At 45.0% G+C, this 22,244-nt stretch overlaps 1 protein-coding gene across 1 annotated transcript in view; it reads left to right on the top strand.

Moving 5' to 3' along the window:
• Window positions 1-22,244, top strand: part of RTF1 (RTF1 homolog, Paf1/RNA polymerase II complex component) — a 194,326-nt gene that overhangs the window by 152,810 nt on the left and 19,272 nt on the right. The window contains exons 14-15 of the mRNA XM_033951754.1: window positions 11,844-11,901; window positions 12,150-12,227. Coding sequence (XP_033807645.1) covers window positions 11,844-11,901; window positions 12,150-12,227 — 136 coding nt within the window. The remainder of the gene's footprint in view (window positions 1-11,843; window positions 11,902-12,149; window positions 12,228-22,244) is intronic.

Here is a 22,244-nt window from a genome sequence, read left to right as displayed (position 1 = left end):
ACCAGCTTCGGGTAAGTCCTCTGTTCCATCCCCGTCAGCAAAGAAGCCATCCTCTGCTCCGGCTAAGGCGAGTGGGTTGACCCCGGCCCCGCCTCGGACCCCGGCTTCGCACACCCCGAGGGAATACTCGAGACCGAAGTCGCCCTCCAGGGAGTGTGCTCCGGACCCGGAACTCCCGACCTTCATGGGGATTCCGGCCTTTCAGGACCTCCTCCGAGCTTTTATCTCATCGGAGCTGTCGGGGGCCCTGGAAGTGTTGCAGCGGGCTGCAGTTCCGGCAGCCTCGACCTCGCAGGTCTCGGCCGGGGCGCCCTCGACCTCGGAGGCCCCGGCCTCGGCGCCCTCGACCTCGGGAGCCCCGGCCTCGGTGGCCTCGGTCTCGGGTACTGTGGCCCCTTTAACCTCGGCCCCGGCTGTGCTCTCGACCTCGACCTCGGGGGGGCCACCTGAGCGGAGTGTGCGGCCTAAGGAAAAGTTACGCAGAGTGCGCCGTATTTCCTCCTCTTCCTCCTCGAGGTCTTCCCGGGACGCCTCGCCCTCGACGCGACCTCGGACGGGGCGCCGTTCGAGGAAGCCGAAGCACCCGCGGGGCTCGCCTCGGAGGCACGGCCGTTCCTCACCGCTCGAGGGCGAGGCGCTGCAGGTATCGGAGTTGCGCCTCGACAACCCGAGGCTCCTTCGATCACCTCATGGGAAGTCTTCCCGTGCCGCCTCGCCGAGGAAACGGGAGAGTGTCCCCCGGACCCCGGGGTCCTCACCCAAGGGTTCTTCGAGGCGGAGAACTTCTCCTTCCCCCTCGAGGGCCTTGGAAAGAGAATCCTGGGGCTCGGGGTCGGTCAGGGATCCTCATTATTCCCATGAGGCCTCTCCCCTCTCCTCGGTGGGGAGGTCGAGAACCCCGTCTCCTCCAGCCAGGCCGTCCTCATTTTCTACTTTTGTCCAGGACATGGCCCGAGCCCTGGGGTTGGACCTTATGGTCGGTTCCCAATATTCTAAAGAATTTTTGGAGGAGCAAGACCTTCCCACTCCTCCTAGGGAGGTGCCTAGGCTTCCCCTCAACAGAGTCCTCCTGCAGACCTGGTTGAAGAATTTGTCGAACCCTCTTACAGTCACGTCGGTGCCTTCTAAAATGGAAGCGAAGTATAGGACGGTGCCCCCTAAAGGGTTTGAAAAGGCGCAGCTCTCCCACCAGTCTCTTCTGGTGGAGTCTGCCCTTAAGAAATCACAGCCCTCACGGGTTTCTGCGGCGGTTCCACCCGGCAGGGAGGGGCGGACCCTGGACAAGTTTGGACGTCGCCTCTATTCCAATTCCCTGATGGCCACCAGGGTTCTAAATTACGCCTTCACCTTTTCCTCCTATTTGCGTGGCATGGTGAAGGACCTTCCTCAATATCGAGACTCCTTACCGGACTCCCAAAGGGCAGGATTTGATAAGTTTATGTCCAACCTGTCTCAATTGCGGTTGTACCTCTTTCATGCGGTGTACGACGCATTTGAGCTGGTTTCGAGGGTGTCGGCCTTCGCAGTGGCCATGCGCCGTCTGGCCTGGCTTCGCACCCTCGATATGGACCCAAACCTGCAAGAACGTCTTGCAGACTTGCCTTGTGTGGGGTCCGAGTTATTTGATGAGTCCTTAGATGCGGCGACCAAGCGGTTGTCGGAGCAGGAGCGCTCGTTAGCATCCCTGGTCCGCCCCAAACCTAGGCCCCCGCAGCAGAAACCTTTCCGTCCTCCGCCGCGCCGATACCCTCAGAAGTCGACTCCGGCTTTTTCAAGGCCGCCTCCGAGACGTCCGTCCCAGCGAGGCAGAGGGGGACAAACCCAAGCCCCGGCGCAGGGTCCTTCTAAACCCGCGCCTTCCTTTTGACGGGCTGAGCGGACGGGGCGGGTTCCCCTCCGCGAAATCACAGGAACCCCTTCCCATCGGGGGGCGTCTTCGTTTCTTCCACATGGCATGGACCGAGATAACATCAGACGCTTGGGTGCTCCGGACCGTCTCCGAGGGCTACTCGCTCAACTTTGTGTCCTCGCCGCCGGATCATCCCCCAAGGGGGGCCTCTTGCAACCGAGCGCAACTACCGATCCTTCTGGCCGAGGCCAGGGCTCTGTTGGGGCTTCGGGCGGTCGAACCGGTCCCAAAGGACCAGCGGGGTACGGGGTTTTACTCCCGTTACTTTTTGGTCCCAAAAAAGACCGGGGACCTGCGGCCCATACTGGACCTCAGGAAGCTCAACAAATTCCTGGTCCGGGAGAAGTTTCGAATGCTGTCTCTCCCGGTTTTATACCCTCTCTTGGAGGAAGGGGACTGGATGTGCTCCCTCGACTTGAAGGAAGCGTACACCCATGTTCCGGTGCATCCCGCCTTTCGGAGATTTTTACGATTCCAGGTGGGAGATCTGCACCTCCAGTACAGGGTCCTGCCCTTCGGCCTGGCCTCGTCTCCCCGAGTCTTCACGAAGTGCATGGTGGTGGTCGCGGCAGCCCTGAGGTCTCGTGGGCTTCATGTGTTCCCTTACCTGGACGATTGGCTCATCAAAGCCCCGACCAGGGAGGGGGTTATCTCAGCGACCCGACAGTCTATTGCCTTCCTGCAGAGCCTCGGGTTCGAGATAAACTTTCCAAAATCACAGTTGTACCCGGCTCAGTCTCTTCAATTTATAGGCGCAGTGCTGGACACGGTGCGCCTGCGCTCCTATCTCCCGCCCCAGCGGTTGGAAGCCTTGGTGCGGATGGGCCGTCAGGTCTCTCAACTGTCGGTGGTGTCGGCCCAGCGCATGATGATGCTGCTCGGCCATATGGCGTCGACGGTCCACGTCACTCCGTTCGCCAGGCTGCACCTGAGGATTCCTCAGTGGACCTTAGCTTCCCAGTGGCGTCAGGAGTACGATCCGGTGTCTTGTCTCATTGCGGTGACTCCGCTTTTGCGGAAATCGCTGCGTTGGTGGACAGACTCTTCAAATCTGTCCAAGGGTTTGCTGTTTCTCACCCCTCCTTTTCGCAAGGTTCTGACCACGGACTCCTCGGAGTACGCGTGGGGAGCCCACCTCGACGGTCTTCGAACGCAAGGCCTGTGGTCGGCCGAGGACCGTCGGTGTCACATCAACGTGCTAGAACTTCGGGCCATCTTTCTGGCGGTTCGAGCATTCGTCCACATATTGCAGAATCAGGTAGTCCTCGTTCGCACGGACAACCAAGTGGCGATGTACTATGTGAACAAGCAGGGTGGAACATCTTCCTTCGGGCGGTCTACATCCAGGGAGAACAGAACTCTCTGGCAGACAAACTCAGTCGGCTTCTGCAGCCGCACGAGTGGACCTTACACTCAGGAGTTCTGCGCGAGGTTTTCGCTCGCTGGGGAACCCCGCAGGTGGATCTGTTTGCCTCTCCGGAGACCCGCAAACTGCCCCTGTATTGTTCTCGGATGTACTCCCGGGACCGTCTGGAGGCCGATGCCTTCCTCCTCGATTGGGAAGGGAGGTTCCTGTATGCGTTTCCTCCCTTTCCTCTGATCATGCGAACGTTAGTACATCTCAAATCGTCCGCTGCCACGATGATTCTCATTGCACCTCGGTGGCCGCGTCAGCACTGGTTCTCCCTGCTGCTTCAGCTCAGCAACAGGGAGCCTCTTCTTCTGCCTGTGTTTCCTTCTCTGCTGTCTCAGAGTCAAGGATCCATGTTGCATCCCAATCTGCGGTCATTACACCTGACAGCTTGGTTTCTTGCTCCTTAACTTCGCCTGATCTGTCGCAATCTGTGAGGGAGGTATTGGAAGCCTCCCGCAAGATTTCGACTAGGCTTTGTTATTCGCAGAAATGGACCAGGTTTTCCACCTGGTGTTCGTCTTTTCACCTGGATCCGGTTTCGGTTCCGGTGTCTTCGGTTTTGGACTATTTATTTCACTTGTCGCACTCTGGTTTGAAAACCACCTCGGTGCGTGTGCATCTTAGTGCTATTTCTGCTTTCCATCAACATCTGGATGGGCGTCCTTTGTCGAGCCATCCTTTGGTGACACGCTTCATGAAAGGGTTACTCAGGGTTTGTCCCCCTCTTAAGCCTCCTTCAGTCGTGTGGGATTTGAATGTGGTTTTAGCTCAACTGATGAAACCCCCTTTTGAGCCACTCAACAAGTCTCTCTTGAAATTTCTGACTTGGAAGGTGATTTTTCTGATTGCCCTCACTTCCGCTAGGCGGATTGGGGAGTTGCAAGCTTTGGTTGCGGACCCTCCTTTCACTGTCTTCCATCATGACAAGGTGGTTCTCCGCACCCATCCTAAGTTTGTGCCTAAAGTTGTTTCTGATTTCCACCTCAATCAGTCTATTGTCCTTCCTGTGTTCTTTCCTAAGCCCCACTCCCATCCTGGCGAGACGGCGCTTCACACGCTTGACTGTAAGAGGGCGTTGGCATATTACCTTCAACGCACCGGGTCTCATAGGAAGGTCCCTCAATTGTTTTTGTCCTTCGATCCCAATCGATTAGGGCATCCTGTTTCCAAGCGCACTCTGTCTAACTGGTTGGCTGCTTGTATTTCCTTTTGCTATGCTCAGGCTGGTCTTCCGCCCCCGGGTCGAGTCACGGGGCATAAAGTCCGAGCGATGGCAGCTTCGGTTGCTTTCCTCCGATCCACTCCTATGGAGGACATATGTAAAGCTGCCACTTGGTCTTCGGTTCATACGTTCACCTCTCATTACTGTTTGGACACTTTGTCCAGGAGCGACGGCCGGTTTGGCCAGTCGGTGTTGCGTAACCTGTTTTCCTGAATTGCCATCCTCCCACCTGCCCTTTTTTGGTTGGCTTGGAGGTCACCCACATGTGAGAATATCATGCCTGCTTGTCCTGGGATAAAGCACAGTTACTTACCGTAACAGGTGTTATCCAGGGACAGCAGGCATATATTCTCACAACCCGCCCGCCTCCCCGGGGATGGCTTCTTTGCTAGTTATGGAACTGAGGACCACGAGGTGGGATGCGCCCTCTAGTGGGCGAGAAGGCATGCACATGCGTGGTGCAGTGTGCAAACTTGAAACTTCTAGCAAGTTTGCTTGAAAAGCTGTCCGCGCTGGGGCTCCGTAGATGACGTCACCCACATGTGAGAATATATGCCTGCTGTCCCTGGATAACACCTGTTACGGTAAGTAACTGTGCTTTTCCAGCACATCTAAAGCTGCTAAAGCTCTTCAGCTTGGAAAAGAGATGGCTCAGGGGTGATATGATAGAAGTCTAAATATACTGAGTGGAGTGGAAAAGGGTAGATGTAAATCGCTTGTTTACTCTTTCCAAAAATACTAGGACTAGGGGGCATATGATAAAGCTACTAAGTAGTAGATTTAAAACAAACCAGAGAAAATATTTCTTCACACAATGGAAATTGTTGCCAGAGAATGTGGTGAAATTGGTTAGCTTAATGGGGTTTAAAAAAGGCTTGGATAATTTCTGAAAAGAGAAGTCCATAGGCCATTATCGAGATGGCTTGGGGAAATCCACACAAAAAAAACCTAGGAAAAATAACCCCACGTAGAGTCAAACAGAAGGAAAAAAACAAGTAGGGAGCGGGATTGAACAGATTAACCTAGGAACCAACAAATTTTATACATATAAACTCAAGTCAAAATAAATACATGGATATAAATTTGTCTTTGACTCAACACGGTCCATGTTTCAGCCTCCAATTGGAAGCTTTCCTCAGGGACATGGGAGTCGGTCTAAAAAATGTGTACACATTGCATAAATACAAACCATAATAACATAAATCAGTACAGCTTCAATGTGAATATCAAAAATACATACTTAAAACAACTAAAAGACATCAAATGAACATGAATAAAATCAATATCAGAGTTAATATATTGTTTAACTTTGTATAAAATGACCCCTGAAAAAGTATTGGAATCATACTCATTTGATAACAAACCACAGGTAAAATCATCATTTTAATTGTTTGGATTCTTCCCCACCAAGAAAGATGTAAAGGATTCCATTGCTCGCACATTTCTGTTATTTTCTTTAATAAAAGTTTTTCATTCTCTTTTACTGTGTCATCAATTGTATTTTTTATAAGAATCCAATACTTTTTCAGGGGTCATTTTATAAAAAGTTAAACAATATATTAACAAAATTTGTTTGGTTTGGGAAAAGACCAAGAATCGCTTTAGCATCATTACAAAAAACAATCAAGGAGGGAGGGGTAAATTTTCCAAATTTCTATAGGTACCATCAAGCCTATATTTTAAGACAGGGAATGTATTGGATCCTCCCAGATCTTATGGAAAATATACCCGACTGGTTATATTTAGAATGGCGCCTCATGTTCCCTTTACATCCAGAACATTTTATTAGTATAACAATGCCTAGGAGATATAAAGATCATAGAATTCTAATAGATACATGGAAAACATTAAGATTCATAAACAATTTATCAACAGATCCATTGGCTAAATCTTTAAATCAATCTATTTGGGTAAACTCCAGGATCAAAATTGGTGGATTTAAAATAGTATGGAAACAATGGATAAAAGCAGGTATACGTACTTTAAAAGATGTAATAGTAAATGGATCACTGCTTAGTTTTTCACAATTGCAACAAAAATTTGGATTAGATAAAACACAATATTTTAAATGGATGCAATTGAAGCAGGCCATTCAGGAAGGGTTCCCTGAATGGAAGAATCTTAACACTCAATATAGTTTACCAATCCTTTGTTTTCAAGCGGATTTTCTAGGACACCAAGCCGCAAAATGGTATAAGAATATAAATGAATTTTTAAACAAAAAAAAGAGATCAGGACTTAGGGACATTTGGAGTATTGAGATAGGACAGATAATTTCTCCATCTCAATGGCAAAAATTTTGGTCCTGGAGAATACATACTACAAGATCAGCATCTATGAGTCAAACATGGTTATTTTTATTACATAGAGTTTTATGGACCCCTACGAGATTACAAAAATTAGATAGTAATAGATCTAATAGATGCTGGCATTGTAAGATAGAAGTGGGGACATTGGACCATTTACTATTCTTTTGTCCCTGCATTATTTCCTTTTGGAAATTAATTTGGCCCCAAATTAATAATTTATTAGAAAATCATGTTGGACTATCATATGATACAATATTATTTGGAACAGCAATGAGAACACAGAGTCCGATTTCAGCTAACAATAATAAACTTTTATTAATTTTAACAGGGGTCGCCATACAGCAAATTACTCAGAACTGGAAAGATTACACTAAACTAAATTACACTTTTTGGTGGAATTCAATTTGTCATATATATAAAATGGAAAAAGCAATGGCATTACAACAAGGTTATATAAAAATTTTTTATAAAATATGGAGACCATTGACAAATTATTCTATTGATCAGATATCATAACACATGTATAAAACATATAGAGGGGGAAGGGAGGGAAAACTATTGTAATATTAATATGATATAAAATTCTGATAAAGGGTTTCTTTAATTTACATTGTAAGAACATTTATTAATAATTTCAAGTGTTTTTTCATAATTGAATGTAATACATGTATTTCACTTGATGTAAGAATTTAAAAAGAATAAAAAATATTTTAATAAAAAAAAAAAAATCAATATCAGTCAACTAGTAAAATATAAATCATAAACAGCATGAATAATAATAAAAAGTTTATATACTGCGGGACCGTAAAGTTCTATGCGGTTTACAATAATTAAAAATGCTACAGATTGAATACCATCAAATAATTAAATTAATAAATACAGCATAAATCATATGAAGCTATCAAATGAACATGAATAAAATCAATATCAGAGTCAACTAGTGAAATATAAATCATAAAACAGCATGAATACCATCAAATAATTATACCAATAAAAGAAAAAAACATGAACACTTAAAATATGTCAACATTTTAAAAATCTTCCACTATATTTTAGAGTAAACCCCACTGGTATTGAACCATGGAGCTGTAAAGCTTACTTATTTTATTTATTGTTGTCAAGCAGAATTGGCATGAAGAATTTACACAGCCAATTCAAGGTAAGAAAATATTGTTGCTATGAAATTCCCTGATGCAGCAGAAGTAGATATATCCCTGCGAAACGCAGGCTGCGTCGATTAGTGAAATGAAGCAGCGGTCCTTGCAAACAGTAGAATAAGATACATTTCAATAAATTAAGAAGCTTAAGGGACAGAAAAGACTAAGAATTCCCTGAGATAAGTAATTGTTTTGATGTATACACAGAATATTAAAATTTTAGAGCTATTCTTAAGAACATAAGAACAATGCCATAGCAGTAGCATACATGAATTGACAGGGAGTCACCAGAAGTGCCCCCATAAGTCAGGAGGCTTGGATGCTGTTCCAGTGGGTGGACATTCACCTACTAGTTCTGTCAGCGGCACATGTGTTCAGGCAGACTTTCTCAGTCCCCAAATCCTGGATCCTGGAGAGTGGTCGCTCTTACAGAGAGCATTCTGCCTCATTGTAAGTCGCTGGGGCAGGCCATCAATGATCTTGATGGCTTCGGTCAAGAACTCCAAAGTCAAGCATTTTTTTCAGTCGAAGTAAAGAACCAGGAAGCTTAGGTCTCGATGCGTTCAGCCCTGGCTGACTCAGGAGCGCCTTTGTCTTTCCGCCCTGGCCCTTGGTGGGTTGGGTTGTTTGCAGGATTGTGACTTATCTGTGACTAGTGGTCCTAGTGGCCCTGGACTGGCCTAGTCACCCATGTTATGCAGACCTAATTCATTTTCAGTGAGACAAACTCCAACTCCCTTGTCATCGCTGCCTTCTCAGTCAGGGGCCAGTTCCCATGGAGACCCCAAGCACTTTGATCTTTGGCTCTTGAGCACAAGGCTTGACTCAGAGGCTACTCTGACATGATTGTTGTCACTCTTTTGAAGTCCAAAAAGCCATCTATTATGGCGGCTTATGCCAAGGCTTGGAAAGCTTTCCAGTAGTTTTGTGCTGGAGGCCAGTAGGAGCCATTGTGGGTTCCTACTGGTGGTCCTAGCCTTCTTGCAAGCCAGTCTAGAAAAGGGCCTGGTGGTAATTTCCCTTAAGGTACAGGTGGCAAGCCTTTCCCACTTCAGAGCGCATAAAGGCTCTTCCTCATTTACAGCTCATCCTGATGTGACCAGATTCCTCAGCCCTCCGCTGCATCAGCTCTTTCCTACATGGAATCTCAATATTGTGCTGAAAGGTCTGACTGAACCTCCTTTTGAGCTGTTCAGGGAGGTGTTTCTTCCGGGTCTTATGGTCAAGACAGTTTTCCTTGTGGCAATTGTCTCAGCTTGGCATATTTTAGAGATGCAGGCCCTCTCTTTTCATGTGAGCCAGGAAGTTTGCCTGCTTTTCATTCCATGGTTTTAAAAAAGAAAGATAAGCTTTTGAAGAAACTACATATGCACAGAGTTTTGCTTTATTATTTGGAGGGGACCAGTAACTTCTGTCTCTCAAATCTAGTGCTGTCCAATTCAGGGAAAAATTTTTCGATTCAATATGGTCCATTGAATTGATTTTTTGATTTGATTCATTTTTTCCTGCTCAATCAGGTGGGTTTTTTTCAAATGTCCTGTTCCGAGTGCTACATCTTCCTGTCAGCCACCACTGCTTTGCTTTCAGAGACCCACTCAGGACTCACTGAATCGTTGAGTCCAATTTTTTATTTTTTTATTTTTTTTAGAAAGTGAATCGATTTGAATTGGGCAGCACTACTAGGATAAGAACATAAGAACATAAGAAGTTGCCTCCGCTGAGGCAGACCAGAGGTCCATCTCGCCCAGCGGTCCGCTCCCGCGGCGGCCCATCAGGCCCATTGCCTGAGCAATGGTCCCAGACTATCCCTATAACCTACCGCTACTCTTATCTGTACCCTTCAATTCCTTTATCCTCTAGGAACCTATCCAAACCTTCTTTGAAGCCTTGTAACGTGCTCCGGCCTATCACAGCCTCCGGGAGCGCGTTCCATGTGTCCACCACCCTCTGGGTGAAAAAGAACTTTCTGGCATTTGTTTTAAACCTGTCTCCTTTTAATTTTTCCGAGTGCCCCCTTGTACTTGTGGTTCCCCGTAATCTGAAAAATCTGTCCCTGTCTACTTTTTCTATACCCTTCAGGATCTTGAAGGTTTCTATCATGTCTCCTCTAAGTCTCCGCTTTTCCAGGGAGAACAGCCCCAGCTTTTTCAGTCTGTCAGTATATGAGAGGTTTTCCATACCTCTTATCAGTTTAGTTGCTCTTCTCTGGACTCCCTCAAGTACCGCCATGTCCTTTTTGAGGTACGGCGACCAATATTGGATCATCTGTTTGTCCTGACTAGCCAGTTCATATGGGGCAGACCAGCTTCTGCGACCTCTATTGCCCAATGGGTCCGCATGGCCATCTCAACCTGCTTCAGCTGTAGCAAGCAGCCGCTGGTTTCTTTCAAAGCTCACTCAACTAGAGGTGTCGCTGCTTCATGTGTGGAGTCTCGGGTTGACTATCCAGCTGAAATTTGTAGAGCAACCACTTGGTCGTCTCTTCACATCTTTACCAGATTTTACAGAGTGGATGTGGCGGCACAGTCCAATGCCACATTTGGGAGCCTCGGTGTCTGTAGACATTGCCATTGGTTTAGTACGTCACCAGTTGTAATGACTCCAGAGTGGATGTAACATAATGGAAGATTAGGTTCTTACCTTTGGTAATCTTCTTTCTGTTAATCCACGGAGTCATTACAGCTTGCCCTCAGTCTGCTCTTGTCTATTGTATTGCTTGACCTCAGTCTACTCTTGTCTATTGTATCGCTTGCATATCTCTGCCTCAGATGTTCTCCTTTCAGGCCTCAGTATCTTCCAGCCAGCAGACAGGAACCTGTGGAATATGTGGGTACATATCTTTGCCAAAGGCATGCTTCCAATTTGTGCTTGTTGCACACAGCAGGTTGGTTTCTGTGTTGTTGCCCTGTTGTTGCCTATGTTTTCTATTGCCTGTTTGTTAATTGTTTCTTTATATTGCAGAGCAAAACAGAATGAAGTTGTATAGCGGGGAATTCCCCTTACTCCCTTTAGTGTCTATGTTCCAATCCTTTTAGACGGTACTGCAGGGGGCTCTGTATTCCTCTTCCAAGTGGGAGGAGCAGAGGAGAGAAAAGTGTGTTGGATTTCTGCAACACCCAGTTCGCGGGTTGGAGTGAAAGACCTGTTGTAATGACTCCTTCGTAGATTAATAGAAAGAAGATTGCCAAAAGTAAGAACCTAATCTTCCAATCATTGGTGAAGCATGAGGTAAAAAGAGTTCTGCATTTTGACTAGTTTTTACTATGTCTATGTGATGCCTTTCAAAGCATTGGTTGTAGCTACATGTAGGGGTGTTGGTTCACTTTCCCTTTAGTTCTCATACTACCAAACCTACCAAGTCTATGTTCCTTACAGCTTGCTGTTTCTGAGTATTAAATGTTTCAAGTTTTATTAACGTTTGATGAATCGCTTATACAAATTTTCTAAGCGATGTACAATTTAAAAGCCACTAGATAGTGGTCTCACATACAATTGGACAAATCAATCACAAAACAAACTACATGGATCAGTTAACATTTTAGCAATCGAAATAAAGACAAACATGAATGAAGAGGAAAGGAGGGAAAAGTTACAATTTCATTTTCTGTTGGAATTTACATAAAAGGGAAAATACAATAGGGAGGGAAGGGGATTAATGAGTTTGTTAATCGTAGCAAAATGTAAAGGGTCCAAGATATGCCATATTACACATCAAAAGCGTCTTGAAACAAAAAGGTTTTTAAAATGTCATTCCTACTGTTGAAAAGCAGGTATATACCAAGAAAACTACCAAGCACAGATTATAACTTCTTATTTTTTCCTATTTCTGCAGTTACATAAACCAGAGAAATCGAGAGTGGAACATAGTGGAATCTGAAAAGGCTCTTGTTGTAAGTGATTGTCCCTTCTCACAATCTCATCTACTGTTGAAGTGTTATGTTTTTATTTTTTTTTTTACCTCTTACTATTATAATAATGGATTTTTTTTTTTGCCATCTATGAAATTTATAGTAGCAGTAAGTGACCAATGAGATGTAGTTGGGTGGTTGATGTTATTACATGGACTAGATGTGAAAAGAAAAATTTTTCAGAATGAAAATTTTAGTTTTTACAAATCAGACTTTTTTCTCTCCTGTAGGCTGAAAGTCAAAGCATGAAGCACCAGCAGATGGATCCCTTTACCCGGCGGCAGTGTAAACCTACCATGGTCTCCAATGTATGTATAAAGTCAGAAACCTATAGCTGTCAGTTTTACATCCATGTATGTGCAACAACTGCTAGTCTAGACTCAGCTCTGGAAAGTTAAGAGTAGCCATACTGGGCCAGACCAATGGTTCATTTGCTATTTCTACTACTACTACTACTACTATTAATTATTTCTATAGCACCACCAGATGTACAGAGCGCTTTTCAGAGTCACAAAGAAGACAGTCCCTGCTTGAAAGAGCTTACAATCTAAACAGACAAGACAGACAAATACAATGTCACGGATGCAGTTAAGGGGAACTGTTAATCTGCTGGCTGGGATGGTGGGCAGTGGGGAGTAGGGTTATGGATTGAAGGTTATTTGAAACAAGTGGGTTTTCAGTGAGCTTTTAAACAAGGTAAGGGGCTTGGTGGACAAACTTTGGTATTATTCTAGGAATAGGGGGCAACTAGTTGAAAGGAAAGAAGTCTGGAATCTAGCCTAGTATCCTGTTTACACAGTGGCCAATCTAGGTCACAATACCTGTCAAAATCCCAGAGCAAATAGTCAATCTCAATAACAGACTATGGACTTTTCCTCCATGAACTTTTCCAAACCTTTTTTAAAACCAGTTTCGTTAACTGCAGTTACCACGTCCTATGGCAATGTGTTCCAGAGCTTAGCTATTGTCTGAATTAAAAAATATTTCTTCCTGTTGGTTTTAAAAGTATTTACCTATAATTTTGATTATCCCAGGACAAGCAGGCAGCATATTCTCACAGATGGATGACATCATCCACGGAGTCCCGGTACGTACAGTGCAAAACTGTACTGTCACTTTAACTTCTTCAGAAGTCTCGAGACTGTCCATATCTCGCACGTGCAAGTGCCTTCTTGCCCGACATCTGCTCACAAGACCATCAGTTCTTAGTTATCCATGGAGCTAAGAAGAGTGTATTGGAGTTTCTCCAATTGCTTTTGTCTTTTGCTCTATTTTTACCTGCCTTCCCATTGTTTAAATTGTTTTCATCAATTCTCTTCTACCAGTATTTCTGTCCAAATTTTTTTCCTTTTTGAACTTTTGCAGCCTTCAGACCCTTCTCAGCCTTTTTCTAGGCTGATGGCATCGAGCCTTTTTCCAATTCGATCACTTGACATCCGATACGATTGAGACCTTTGATATCGCTGTGGCTATTTTTGCATCGATGTCCAAGCCTTCCAGTGGATTCAAGAACTGTACTTGATGCAACAGGGCCATCTCCATCACTGACCTGCACAGCTAGTGCCTTCAGTCCTGAGCATCAGGTGGACTCTTGTGTTTGCTGTTCTACACTCCAGAAGCGTTTTTTGAAGGCTAGGCTTCTTCAGCAAGAAAAGCTTTTCGAGTTGTCTTTAATATCGACCATGTCTTCACCGTCGAAACCCAAAAATCATTTTCTGGAGGTATCAATGTCGAAATCGACACCCTGCTTAGTTGTCGGCTCCAACGGTACCATCAGCTTCTCCTAAAAATGCTAAGAAACATTCTCATATTTCACCCTCTACATATATATCAACATCTTCTCAGGCACCGAGTAAGTCGATGTATGCCAAACGTTGACACAAGAAAACAAAATCTCCTTCCCTGCAGTTAATGTCTCCTCAGAGGCATGTCTTTTCATTGAGGTTACCAATGCTTCAGTGCACTGCAGCACTGGTTGCACTGACTGTACCGACAACATCTGTGGTACATCTTTATAGGAGCAAATTAAAGAGCTACTTCAGAGGGAGTTGGCATTTATGCTACAAGCACATCCAGCCCCTGTTCCTCCCTCGGCTCCATTGGTACTGACCCAGCCTGAGCATTGCTCCATGAGGGACTCCAGTACCAAACCTTTTTCATCTCAAAGGTATAATACCACTCAATCTCATTGCCTCAATGCCACAGAACTTATTTTCACTCTACATCTGATTTGGCACCAACACAGATAGAAGTTCCTCCAGGCACCGCAGTCACAGGTCTGCTCATCGACGGTATTCTAAATCTAAGGACTGCTTCTCCATACACATCTCATCTCCCAAAAAGACTGACTTTGACTCAGATCTTTCAGATCCAACCTATTCTGATTCAGAGCTCTCTGTCCCAGAATCCTATGGTATTTCTTCAGATCCTTCACCACCACCTAAAAGGAAGTCTCCACCAGAGAGCCTATCATTTATGAGATTCATTCATCAGATGGGGCAAGCCTTTCCAGTTAAAATGGAATCTGACTCTGAACCAAGAACTGAGTTGTTGGATGCCTTTGGACTTTGAACAAATCCCTAAATATAGCTTGAAATTTCCATTTCACCATCTAATGAGGGATACTATTTTTTAAATCTGGGAAGCACCTTTCATTATTCCTGTGGCATCAAGAAAATTAGACTCCCTGTACAGAGTCCAAGCATGCCCATGGTTTGACAAGCCTCAGCTTACAGTATCACTCCCTTATAGTTGAGTCTGCCCTAAAGAAATCATCCAGTACCAGGATGTATGCCAGTGCTGCTCCAGGGAGAAAAGGCTGTACTCTGGATGTTTGGTCATAGACTGTATCAGAATACCATGTTAACCAGTCATATCCTTAGTTACAATTTTTACGTGACTTTTTACTTTAAAAAGTTAGTTCATCAATTATCCAATGATGAACAATTCAATCCTAGAGGCCAACTTGAGCAATTCCAAGATATTACCCACAATCTGCTTGAGACTAGAAAGTTCATGGCCAAATCAGTGTTTAATGCATTTGATGTCACTTCTAGAGCTTCAGCATTATCCATTGCCATTTGATGGCAAGCCTGGTTACAAGTCTAGACCCTAATGTCCAATTGTCTAGCAAATATTCCTTGTCTAGGTGATAAGTTGTTTGGAGACCAGATCAAAAAGACTACACAAAAAATGGCCAGACATGAGCAGAGCATGACTACTCTTTGTACTACAAAATCTTCAAAGACTCCTAGGCATTACTATAACCCTAGATACCAGGCAACATCTTAACAAAACAGTGCTATGCCCAGCTTATTTCTAAATCTAGAGCTTCTCCACAAAAGCGCCCTAGACAGCAGCAGTCAGAGAAGCCCCAGTTTCAACCTCAGCCAATCCACTCAGTCTTTTTGACTCCCTTATCCAGAGCCTAGCCACCATTCTTCCATTAAACTTCTCCCTCATCCCATCAGAGGTCACCTAACCCATTACCACCATCTTTGGACTCTCATCACAGCTGGGTTTTACAAGTGATAAAGGAGGACTATGCTCTTCATCTTCATGAACTGCCTCCAAACAAACCTCCAAGAGAGAGTAGTCTTTCAACTTGCAACAGACCTCTCTTCTTCAACAAGAACTCTTGGCCCTCCTGCAGCTGAATGCCATTGAACCAGTACTTCCTCAGCAGAGGGACCGGGGGTTCAACTCAAAATGTTTCCTCATATTAAAGAAGACCAGAGGACTGCGCCTGATTCTTGACCTCCGAGCCCTCAAGTATTTAGTCAAAGATAAGTTTTGCATGCTACCCCTAGGCACTCTCTATCCCCTCTTAGAGAAGAACGACTGGCCTTGCTCTCTGGAGCTAAAGGAAGCATATACACATATCCCCATTCTTTCAGCCCACAGAAAATACCTTCACTTTCAGATAGGCCTCATCTATAATACAGGGTGCTACCCTTTGGCCTAGCATCCAGCACCTAGAGTATTCACCAAAGTGTTTAGTTGAGGTAGCTGTTCTGTTCTTAACTGCTTTCATGTATTCCCTTATCTGGACGACTGGTTGATAAAGGCATCCTCTCCTCAAGCTGCTCAGGTAGCAATGAACTCAACCATCTATCTCCTGGAGCTTTTAGGATTTGCAGTCAACTACCAAAAATCTCACCTCCAATCAACACTGTCTCTGGAATTCATAGGAGCCTTATTCCCTCAGCAGAGACTCTACACTCTAATTTGCCTTTGCATCCAGGTGTCTTCTCACCAAACCATCACAGCATGCCAAATGATGCGTCTGTTGGGTATATGTCACCCCATTTGCCCATCTTCATCTCAGGGATCCCCAATGGACTCTTGCTTCGCAAAAGTCTTAGGCCACAGATCCGCTCTCCCATGACCTCAGAGTCACCTCACTTCTCCATCAATCACTACAGGGGTGGCTTACCCCAACAAACCTCTCCAGGGGCCTGCTATTTCATGTTTCCCCGCATCAGAAGATAGTGACAACAGATGCGTCCATGTCTGGATGGTGCGCTCACCTAGATGGCCTTCGTACTCGAGACGCTTGGACTATCCAAGATAAAGCCTTTCACGTAAACCTCCTAGAGCTGTCATCGATCCGCAGAGCACTACACATACTTCAGAATCGCATTCTCAGTCAGGAGTTATTTTTTCTTCCATTTGTATCTTTGCTTTCCTGACTACTCAACCAGCCTCAATATGCTTGCCTTTCTTCTTCTTTCTGTGATCTTCTTCTGTGCGGAGGCCCCACCAGGTGTATCCTGGCATAGTTTTAGTTCCCATATCACTGTATGCTTCTCAAGGGAGATGTGCATCTAATTTATCCTTACCCGTATCACTCTACGCCACTCTTAAGGATCTAGTTTACCCTTAAATCCTAGAACGGTGGATTCTGCAATTACTTCCTCTGGGAGAGCATTCTAGGTGTCCACCACTTGCTGCTTTCCGTGCTCCATTTTGTCGAATCCTTTCAGTATTTTGAAAGTCTCGATCAGATCCCCTCGCAATCTCTTCTCAAGGAAGAACAATCCCAGTCCTTCAAGTTGATTGTTCAGGCAGAGGAGGGTAAACCCATCCGTTTCTGTACCGGTCTGGAGGGACTAAAATAAATTAGCAGGACCTAATTTCTCCTTCTTCCCAATATGCATCACTTCACATTTGTCCACATTGTCTGCTATTTGGATGCCCAGTCTTCCAATTTCCTAAGGTCTGCCAGCAATTTTTCACAGATGACATAAGTTTTAACGACTTTGAATAATTTAGTATCATCTGCAAATTTAATCACCTTACTCATTCCAGTTTTCCATATCATTTATAAATATGTTAAATATCACCAATCCCAGTATAGATCCTCGCAGCACTCTACTATTTATCCTCCTCCATTGAGAAAAATGGCTATTTAACCCTACCCTGTATTTTCTGTCCAAGAACAATACAATGCTGTTTCTTGTATCTTGCAATTTTTCTTTGAGGAATCAATGCGGCTCACAACAAGAATTTCTTACATTAATGACTCAACGAGATGTTAGCAAAGAGGATAAACAGGGATGAGTGTCCGGGATGTAGTATAGGAGTTACAAGGAGAATGGATATATATCTAACATTTTTCTGAAGTGATAGTATGAGAAGGGCTTGCAAGTATGTTGAAAGATTGTTTCAAATGTATGGTCCTTGAAACTCAAGATGGATTCAAATATCTCTTTCCAGCGTACATGTTGAGATTCTCTTTTTTACCGGTAACTAGTGTAATTTTTTCAGTAGTGGACTGACCTTTTCAAACCAGCTTGAATGAAAAATTAGTCTGGCAGCTGTGTTTTGGAGTAGTTGCAGTCACTTGAGTTCTCTCTCTGTAACGCCGTAGTAGTTTCCATAATCAAGGTGTGTGGTAGTAGGATAGCCTGAGCTACCAGTCTAAAGTTGTCCTGAGTCAGAGTTGGTCTGATTGTTCTCAATTGTCGTATTCTGAAAAAGAATTCCTTTACCAAGGTTGTAGTTCCTAATCCAAAGATTTAGTATTGTTTTACAAGTATAAGTAATGAACTCTTGTAGTTTTCATAGCTATGAAGGTAGAACAGGATAGAGCTGTAGAACCTAGGATAGTATGTAGACTGTGCTGAGAATGTTGACATTTCATTTAAATTACTCTAATGCGTAATTACTGCCGCCTTCTCCTCCTAATACATAAATACTGTGGAATAACATTAATGACAAGTATCGTGACAGTTAAACTATTCAACTAGATCTCCACAGACATGAGGGAAGCCACTGCTTAACCTGGATCGGTAGCATGGTATGTTGCCAGGTACTAGTGACCTGGATTGGCCACCATGTGGATAGGTTAGATCAGTGTCTCTCAAACTTTCGGGCTGGCAGCACACTAAATCCAGTGCCCTAGCCGGAAGGCACCCTGAAGTGCGCAGACGTCGATGCGATGACATCATGCACATGCGTGATATCATCGCAATGACGTTCATGCATGCACGGAGTCCCATCTGGCCGCGACTTGTTTCGTTGGAGGGATCCAGGAGGTGCGGGGAGAGGAGGAGAGACGCCGGCCAGGAGGAGAGTCACCTGCGCCACAAGAGGCACGTCCTGTAGGCATTCAACAAGCGTTGATGACTGTCCTCTTTGCCAGTGTGTTGCGGCACACCTGAAATCTCAGGAGGCTCACTGTTTGCGATACACTGGGCAAGATGGACCATTGGTCTGACCAAATAAGGCTGTTCTTATGATGATAAGTTTTTGTTTTTAAATAAAAGTTCTCTTATACAAAGCATGAGTCCTGACAAATCGGTTGAATCCCCTGAATCGTGAGCTTTGCAGAAGGAATCAGTACTTTTTGTTCATCTCCGCCTCCTTCCTCAGTGGGCTGTACTGCCTCTCTTCAAAAGCTGTAAGGTGTTTTTCTGATCCGCTCTGAGCAAGTTTTTATTAGTTGGGGGTTTTTATTTAATTTTGAGGCTTACAGTGCTCAAGAAGTCCCCAGTGGATGTGGAGCAGCTCTTCCTGGGAGAGGACACAGACCCTCTGTTGTGCTGTCTGCTGCTGGCAGGGCAACCATAAAGGAACCTGTCTAGCCAGCCTGCACTAACATTTAAGGAGCTCTGGAATCATTCCCCTGGGAGCAAGGCTTGCTCTTGATTTATTAGGTACTTGAGCGCAGACTGGCCCCACAGTGGTTCTGGAGGGCTTTGACGGGAGTGGTGGCTACATTTTTTCCTCAACCCCCACTGCAGTGTGCAGGTTCGTGGAGATCTGAGGTCTCAGTCCGTCGTTGGTACAACTGGCAGCTCAAAGATTGAAGGGTCCTGGACTGAGGATTTATTTGTTTGAGGCAAAGGTCCTAACCACCATTCAGCTGCAGTAAGAGCTGAAGCAGGCTATAGTACCAGCATAGTAAGTAATGCCATTACAGTCTAGGGAGGGAGGGTCTCTGAAAGTCAGTTTTAAAGGTTTCTGGGGCTAGAAATAGGGTCCCTCACGTTCAAAATTCCCTTCCCTGAATTTTTTTGTAACTTGCTGTAGTTTTCCCGGGCCATCTTTTGGTGCCAAAACACTAATGCAGTTGCCATTATGGATTTCCCAATTTTATTTAGAAAGCCTCTATCTGCTTCAAAACACCTCAGTTTTACTTAAAATCATTTATTATGGACTCCTCAGACCTTTCTATCCATGTATCATGCCAGAATTGCACTACATGGTCGGCTGAGGGAGTGTCCATGTGCTGTGGTGCACTAGTACCTCTAGGGCTGGGGAAGCGCAAGGAACTCAATGGTCAGGGAAAAAATCCATGCCAGAGCCATTGGAGAGTGACTTAGTGAAACTCAGATGTGCGGATGTACTAGTGCCCAAGAGACAACAAGGTGAGTCCCTGAAGGGGTTCGCAGGGCTTTCTACTCAGGGATTTACTCCTGATTTTGTAGGTCTCATGTGGAGAGCTTACATGAATTGTTGGTCCTTCTGCGCCCTCTGAGGACACGCCTGTGGCTGTGCAAGGGAATCTGTCCACCCAGAGTGCACTCCCCCCAGACAAAGTTTCCAGTCGGGAACCAGAGGATCTGTCAAAGAAGGACTGAGGAGATTGGGGGTCAGAATCCATACCTTTACTGCCCCAGAGTGAAACTTCTCTGTTAGGAAATTTGTGGTCTTAGGCAGAAGCCATTAATCAAGGGGTGGAAACAGCCCTTAAGGGGAGGATCTGACTGTACATTGCCTGTTTAAGCCTGCAAACTCTCACAGCAACAGATTCAGTCCATATACCATAGCCAAAATTTCATTTATACCGGCTAAAAGGTTAAGCGAGGACCTAAGGGATATCAGACAGCCCTCCAAACAGCATAGTTTGGATGGGTAAATTCCTCATTTGTCCCAAGGTACCTCCACCACCATTTTATATATATCTTTTTCTTATGCTTAGCTTCTTATGTATATATTATTCTTATTTTTAATCTTATAGCTTGTTTTTCTTAAGCATATTAAATGTACTTAGCTTTTTTTTGCTAGCATTCAGCTGCAAACTATTTCCCAGAACGCCAACGCGTTTCGAGATCTTTGTCAAGGCGACAAGGGGAACTTAATGTTAACAAAGAACAGCATACCGTCTACCCGTATCCAAAAGCCTAGACGTAGACGGTATGCTGTTCTTTGTTAACATTAAGTTCCCCTTGTTGCCTTGACAAAGATCTCGAAACGCGTTGGCGTTCGGGGAAATAGTTTGCAGCTGAATGCTAGCAAAAAAAAGCTAAGTACATTTAATATGCTTAAGAAAAACAAGCTATAAGATTAAAAATAAGAATAATATATACATAAGAAGCTAAGTATAAGAAAAATATATATATAAAATGGTGGTGGAGGTACCTTGGGACAAATGAGGAATTTACCCATCCAAACTATGCTGTTTGGAGGGCTGTCTGATATCCCTTAGGTCCTCGCTTAACCTTTTAGCCGGTATAAATGAAATTTTGGCTATGGTATATGGACTGAATCTGTTGCTGTGAGAGTTTGCTTTATGGTTTGAAATAAGGAAGTTCACTGTAAGATGTTTAAGCCTGCAGCATTGATGGAGATTATTGCAGACTCCTTGCAGGAATTAAGTCTAGAAATCCTGCAGACTTCCATGCAGTGCACTGTTATGAGCAGTTCTAAGTCTCAGTGTGCATTTTCCCCTTCGTATCCTGATATCACTTTGCTAGTCACAGAGCAATGGGAGATACTGGAGGGCTCCTTACATATTGCTAGGATGATAACAAAGCTGTATCCCATAACTTCTGAATTTCAGCAGCTATTTGTTCAACCTAAAGTGGATTCCTTGGTAGCACAAATTACCAAGAATACTTCCCTTCCTAGTGAAAGTGGTATTCTAAAAGATGCACAGGATCGCTGGGTAGATGTCCTTGGCATTAAGGCGGCAGCAGCGGCCTCATTCGTGGCTTGCACTTGCCATACCAGAATGCATTGGACTCCCACGGCGGATGACAGTGTATACCCCCATTTTGTAATAGCGGGGGTGGACTATGTAGGAGACTCGGGTAGAATACGCCTCACAGGGACTTAGCAAACACAAGATATGGAGGGCCATGTATGTCAATGCACACAGTTTAGGTAACAAAATTCTAGAATTGGAGGCTGAAATAAGGAATGCCGACCTAGATGTGGTGGCAATATCTGAAACTTGGTTCACGGACTCACATGGGTGGGATATGGCTATACCGGGCTACAATCTACTTCGTCAGGACAGGGAGGGGGGGGTAGCTCTATACATTAAAGAGGACATCAAAATCACAGATGTCAAGTACACCGGGGAGTCCCTCTGGGTAAACCTGGCAAGAGGCAGAGAAAAATGCCTGTATCTAGGTGTGGTATACAGACCCCCAAGACAACTGGAAGACATGGTCGCAGAATTAATTGAAGACATAGAGAATATCACTCTACGAGGAGAAGCTGTACTGCTAGGGGACTTCAATATGCCTGATGCAGACTGGAACTCATTTTCAGCGACAACCAGCGATAGTAGGAGGCTCTTACCCTCCATAAAGGGAGCACGTCTCAAACAAATGGTAACGGAGCCCACTAGGGCCCAGGCGATCCTCGACCTGGTTCTCACCAACGGGGAAAGCGTCTCAGAGGTCTCAGTAGGAGATACGCTAGCCTCCAGTGACCACAACATAGTATGGTTCAACCTTAGGAAAGGTTTCCCTAGATCAAACACGAAAACAAAGGTACTCAATTTCCGGGGCACAGACTTTGCACGCATGGGAGATTTCGTCCATCGGACGCTGCAGGACCAAGCGGAGACCAATGATGTAGAAGCTAAG

This window comes from Geotrypetes seraphini, chromosome 7, assembly GCF_902459505.1.
Source record: "Geotrypetes seraphini chromosome 7, aGeoSer1.1, whole genome shotgun sequence".
NCBI classification, from domain to species: domain Eukaryota; kingdom Metazoa; phylum Chordata; class Amphibia; order Gymnophiona; family Dermophiidae; genus Geotrypetes; species Geotrypetes seraphini.
This window is presented reverse-complemented; position numbering and strand designations above follow the sequence as displayed.